Source organism: Oryzias melastigma, linkage group LG8, assembly GCF_002922805.2.
Source record: "Oryzias melastigma strain HK-1 linkage group LG8, ASM292280v2, whole genome shotgun sequence".
NCBI classification, from domain to species: Eukaryota; Metazoa; Chordata; class Actinopteri; order Beloniformes; family Adrianichthyidae; genus Oryzias; species Oryzias melastigma.
This window is the reverse complement of record NC_050519.1, coordinates 18582-24836: the sequence shown is the minus strand read 5'-3', so window position 1 is coordinate 24836 and position 6255 is coordinate 18582. Positions and strand designations below refer to the sequence as shown.

The window sequence follows — 6255 nt, the reverse complement described above, 5'->3', positions numbered from 1 at the left end:
ATGATTGATGAATGGATGATGGATGGATGATGGATGAATGATGGATAGATGGATACTGGATGGATGGATGATGGATGATGGATGATGGATGAATGATGGATGAATGATGGATGAATGATGGATGATGGATGGATGATCCATGGATGGATGATGGATGGATGATAGACAGAAGGGTGGATGGTAGATCAGCTGTTGATCTTGATCTGATCTGATCCGATCTGATCTGATCTGTCCGCTGCTCCAGGTTCCTGATGGGGGCGTCCTGCGGCGGAGGCAACATGAGGGTGGACGACAGCGAGTACGAGTCTCTGGGTCTGCGACCGCGACACGCCTACTCCGTCTTGGACGTGCAGGACATCGAAGGGCACAGGTGAGTCCGGTACCGCGGGTTCAGGGTCCGATCTCCTGCAGGTTTCGGCAGCGTGCTCAGATGTTTGCCGTGTGGCTCAGGCTGGTGCAGCTCAGGAACCCGTGGGGCCGGTTCTCGTGGACCGGAGCTTGGGCAGATGACTGGCCCGACTGGCCTCCACACCTGAAGAGGGCGCTGTGCACCAACCGGGGCGAGGACGGCCTGTTCTGGATGGACTTTGAGGATTTCACCAGGTGGGTGAGAAGGTCAAACAGGGTCATTCAGCTTGATGGAAAAGCTGCAGAAAGTGGAGACTCCAAATGTTCTCCTGGTTCTGTGACGTTCCGTACGTTCTCCTTTGTTCCTTTAGAGGCTTCTCACTTGTGTTTCCTGTAGAGCAGGGGTGTCCAAATCCAGGCCTGCAGCACTGCCATGGAACCAACCCGCCATGGAAGCTCCTTATTGGCTAAACACACCTGATCCAGGTAACCAGCAGGAGGCGGGCCTCCAGGCCTGATTTGGACACCCCGGCTGTAAAGTCAGACTGTGATAAAGATCTAAAGCCGCTCTGACCGGGCCGTGGTTCCGGCAGGTTCTTTGACTCGGTGGATATCTGTAAGATCCATCCGGACTGGCAGGAGGTTCGTGTTCCGGGCCTTTTCCCTTGTGGAGCTGACGGTCCGGTGTCGGTTCTGGCCGTGACGGTTCTGGAGAGGACGGCGGTGGAGCTGGCCCTGTTCCAGCGAGGCAGCAGGTGACCTGGACCCCACGGTTCTGCAAGTTCTGATGGTTCTTTCTGAGTCAAACGTTCCTTGGTGGGCGGGGTCCCGGCAGGCGCTGGGACACGGCGGAGAGCCACCTCCTGGACCTGTGCGTGCTGGTGTTCCGGGTGGCGTACGACGGCTGCGGCGCGCTGACGCTCGGCCGCCTGCTGGCGCACAGCCGGCGCTCGGTGAGGAGGTTCGTGGGCTGCGACGTCATGCTGGAACCGGGGGAGTATGGCGTGCTCTGCCTCGCCTTCAACCACTGGCAGAGCCTGGGCGGCGCCAGCGCTGGTGAGAGCTCCGCCCACACTCCGTTTCCTGCTGGTGGAACTAACCAACACCTGACAGCTCCTCCCCTTCCTGTTTCAGCGAGCAGGTCGGAGGCGCCGGGTTTCACGCTGGCGGTCTACAGCTCCAGACTGCTGATGGTGGGGCGGGTCTCCGCCCCCAGCACCGCCATGGCCGACGCCATCATGCAGCTGGCCGAGACCAAAGGAGAGCGGCACGAGGCGAGACCGCGCTTCCTGTTCATGACATCACAGACGAGTCTGCCGTCCAATCAGGATGTAGAAGAAAATTCTGTAGAAAAAAACCTTCACAAGTCGCTGCTTCAGGGATGAAAGTTACGGTTTTCTGCTGAAAGAAAATCTAATTTTTATGGGTGAAAAGTTTAGATTTAGTTCAAAATGTATGACAATGTTTTTTGTAAATTTATTTAAAAAACTAAATATACAGCATTACCTGTGATAATGCTAGTGTGAATGCTGAATGTGACCACTGAAGAAGCTGAAATTGATGACTGAAATCACTGAAGCTGATAGCAAGCTGAAAATATTAGCTAAATGCCTAAAAACTAGTAAAATGTCTAATTTAGCCAAAGCAGCTAGCATGTAGCCGAGTTATTAGCTAAAGGCTAAATTAGCCTAAAAAACTGAAATAAAGCCTGATTTAGCCAAAACAGTTAGCCTGTGGCTACATTTTAGCCAGACTCCAAAAAAGCCAAGAAATCCTTAGCAGCTGTAAAACAGTTGAAACGGCATGATGTCGATATAACGGCTAAATGCCAAAACAGTTAGAATGTTGCTAAAATAAAATCTTTAGTAGATGTAGAATGAGTGAAATGTGCTAGCATAATGCTAGTGCAAAACCCTTTCTAATCTTATTTCGTGTTTCCATATTTTAGTTTTCATCTGTGAACATGTTCATCTAAACGTTTTTTTGTGTTTCTATCTCAACAACTTTACCCGTTCACATGAATTTCCCCTTTCGGCTTTCTGCTGGATCAGGGTCGAGAGGGGATGACCTGCTACTACCTGACGCACGGGTGGGCGGGGCTTATCGTGATGGTGGAAAACAGGCACCCCCGGCACCACCTGCACGTGTCCTGCGACTGCAGCGAGAGCTTCAACGTGGTGTCGACGCGCGGCAGCCTGAAGACGGTGGACAGCATCCCCCCCCTGCACAGGTTTCACACACTTCACTGGAGGAACGGCGAGGTTTCTGAAAGCCCCGCCCACCGCGCTCTGACAGTGTTCTCCAACAGTTGAGAGCATCAGGCATTCCTGCTTGTACTTTTTAAACTCTTTTTCAGAAACATTCAATTAAAATGGAAAAAGTTCTACTAAATTCTCATTTCCTGAAACAGGAAATGGTCCAAACCTTTCAGAATAAGATTTTCCTTTTCAGACAATTTAAATTCAGATTTAAAAGGTTTTTGACTTCATTGAACATGAATGGAAGAAATATTGATTTTATTTGTCCAACTTCATTTGAACCAGTTTAGTTTGAGAAAAGTTTTACCGGCTGTGAAACTTTTAACGATAAAAGTGTAAATTCAACATAAAATCACAAAATTGATCTTTGATGGATCAGTATTTCTTTTTCTAAAACAAGATTCATTTGATTCTTCTTTTTTTTTCTTTCACTGGCATTAATATTCTCATGTTTTAAACCAGGGATCCCCAAACTACGGCCCGCGGGCCGGATCCGGCCCTCCTCCACATTTGGCCCGGCCCCCAAACTGTTTTGGCTAAATTAGACTTTTTCAGTTTTTCAGGGTATTTTGGAGGTTTGCTAATATTTTAGCTACATGCTAGCTGTTTTGGCTAATTTAGATTTTTTGTGTTTTTTCGGCTAATTTGGCCCTTTGCTAATATTTTCAGCTAGCTATCAGCTTCAGTGATTTTAGCTATTAATTTAAGCATCTTCAGCTTCATCTTCATTAATCTATTGCAGACAATCCTTTATATCTAGTCATTGAAATGTTTCAGTATTATTTTTTCTCTGAAGATTTTGGAAATGAATTATTTAAAATTTGGATTTGTGTAGCTTTCTGGAAAACCCCACGTCTTTATTTTTAGGCTGTGATTGTTACACTTCTTTCTGTTACTCTACAAACCGACCCCCCCCCCCCATCAGAGAAGAGAACAGTTCTGTGGCCCCACAGGAACAAGTTTGGGGACTCCTGGTTTAAACTAATAGAATTTTGTCGGTTTTATTTTGACGCGTTTAGCCGGTCTTCTGTCTTCGGCTGGCGGTTTCGGGGCGTCGGCGTTCCTCCTCTCATCAGACGGCAGCAGCCCGGCGGTTTCAGGAGCTTCTCTGTGTCTCAGGCAGGTGCTGGTGGTTCTGTCTCAGCTGGAGGGAAACGCCGGCTTCTCCATCACCCACCGGCTGGCTCACCGGAAGGCCGTCCAACCGTCTCTGGGGAACTGGAGTCCCTCCAAGGCGACCCACAGTCCCGCCCTGAACCCCGAGACCGCAGGTCTGCATCAGCCCAGACCCTTATGAAGTCCAGAGCTCCACAGAACCGGACCGGAGGAGCTTTGGAGCTCCGTCTGCAGCTGGACGGCTTCAGCAGCTGAGGCGAGCAGGAACACGCCGACGCGGAAACGAAACGGCGGGAAGCTGAGGAGGCGATGAGGATGAGGAGGAAGAGTTCTCACGGGAAACCGAAACCCCTAAAGAGTTTCTGCAAAGATTCTGACTCAGCTTCAGTGTTGGAGAATGTTTGTTTGTTTCAGAGCTCCTTTGAGGCTCCGCCTCCATCTTGGCCATTTCTCTGATCTTCATCTTCATCACGTTCTCTACTGAGACGACAACGGAGTGTAAAACACACAAAGACAAACGACTTTTAATAAAAAAGAAACATTTTTTTAAAGTATGAAGAAAAAACTTTAACATTTAAAATAATTTAAAATGATGATAAATCAAAATAAACTGAAATTCAGCCATAAATAAATAAACACATTAAAGTGAAATGATTTAAAAAGACAGTCAGGAACGTTTGAAGCTGACGTGTCGACTGAATATCAAATTAACAGTTTTTTATTAAAACATTTTTGGAATTTTAAGATCAAAAAAATGTCAAAACTCTTCACAGCTGCAGGTTTAGTTTCCTTCAGCATGTTTCTGGTTTTGCTGTGAACTTCAGGCTGTAGATCCGGTTCAGGTCTTCATAGAAGTGGATTCAGGTTTTCTTTAAGCTTCATGACTCAAACCAAACGGATTTAGACGTAAAACCAGAAACGTTTCACACTCACACAACATTTACACAACAGATACACAACCGATACACAACCGATACACAACCGATACACAACCGATACACAACCGATACACAACAGATACACAACGATACACAACAGATACACAACAGATACACAACAGATACACAGCCAATACACAACAGATACACAACCGATACACAACAGATACACAACAGATACACAACCGATACACAACAGATACACAACAGATACACAACCGATACACAACCGATACACAACAGATACACAACAGATACACAACCGATACACAACCGATACACAACAACCAACCAAATAAATCTCTAGGAAGAGAAGTTTGAAATTACTGACCACTGAATAAAATCTTTGCGAGAAAGTAAAAGTTAACAGAAACCTGTAAAAATACTGAAAATATATATATAACTATTAAAACCCAGATGTGTAATATGAATAGAACATATAAAACACTTAAAATCTCAACATTTTAAAATTAGAAATGAATGTTAAACATTGTTTTTATTCTTTTCCCCCTTCAGTTCAAACACAAATTCTTCCCATAATTCTGGACTTCCAGGGCTGCCATAGTTCGTGTCCTGCTGCATTAGGGGGCGGAGCTTCATTTAGGTCCAGACATGGAAGGTGGAGCTTGAAGCACCACATGGTGGCGCTCACGTTCATGTTCTGACATCCTGCAGAGATTTTCCTTTCAGAAACCAAACAGGAACTGAAACTATGCAAACAGAAGAGATCTGAAAACCATCTGAACCCAACTGGAGTCACTCCAGTTTATCACATGTTAGAACTCATTAAATTTACACTTTTATCAGAAACTTGTTTGTTTTTATTTCATCCAGTTTTTATTGGGTTTTTGTGACGTTTTCTTTGATCTGTTTGAACTGTTTTTATGATCCGGAAATCCTCCATAAAAGTTTTAAAGAATTTGTTTCAGATGTTGATAATTAATTATGAAATGAAGTTAAGCAAAAGATAAAGAATTATAACACTTAACACATATTAATATCATAAACATTCATAATAACTATGTTATTTACCAGAGATTTTATAAATAAAAGTCTCTCTGGTGCCCCCTAGTGGACGTGTGGTGAGCCTGCAGCTCCTCATTCCCATTGGTTAACCTGGTTTACCTGGTTTCCCTGGTTAACCGCTGAACTCGTGGTCCACTGCTGCAGTGAGACAGTAAACATTCCTGTTGTTGTTTGGGTTACCCTTTCAGAATAAAGGTCATGCAGGTCCATGTTATTGTTACAGTTAAAGTAAAAACCCAAAGTTTCTTCTTTTCTCTCTTTAGTTCAGACCTGACTGTGTTTTAATTTAACATTTAGTTTTAATCATGAATAAAGAGAAGAATGAGCTTCATGTGTGACTGATGTGTCAACCCGTGTGTTTGTTGCTTAAACATGTGTGGGGGAGGGGGGGGATCATGGACTCAGATGATCCAGTTCTGACTTCAGATTCTGTTTTTCAGGTTTCAGTTAAAGAAGCTGAAAATCAGAGAAACTGAGATGAACGATGTTTCTGTTTGTTGTGTTTCTGCTTCACTCAAACTGTTTGACAGACATTAAAGTTGAGTTTTATTATCATAAAAAAACAGTTT

General features: G+C 44.8%; 1 protein-coding gene across 2 annotated transcripts in view; it reads left to right on the top strand.

The window, feature by feature from the left end:
• The window catches only part of LOC112145858 (calpain-15), an 11851-nt gene extending 7103 nt beyond the window's left edge, over positions 1-4748 (top strand). Inside the window, exons 7-13 of one of the 2 annotated variants that reach the window (XM_024271319.2) lie at positions 245-370; positions 451-603; positions 942-1103; positions 1184-1404; positions 1483-1622; positions 2400-2578; positions 3726-4748. In XM_024271319.2, coding sequence (XP_024127087.1) covers positions 245-370; positions 451-603; positions 942-1103; positions 1184-1404; positions 1483-1622; positions 2400-2578; positions 3726-3903 — 1159 coding nt within the window. In that variant the 3' untranslated portion in view covers positions 3904-4748. Of the gene's footprint in view, positions 1-244; positions 371-450; positions 604-941; positions 1104-1183; positions 1623-2399; positions 2579-3725 lie in introns of both variants that reach the window. The other variant, XM_024271317.2, reaches the window with a different exon arrangement.
• The last annotated feature ends 1507 nt before the right edge of the window (positions 4749-6255 follow it).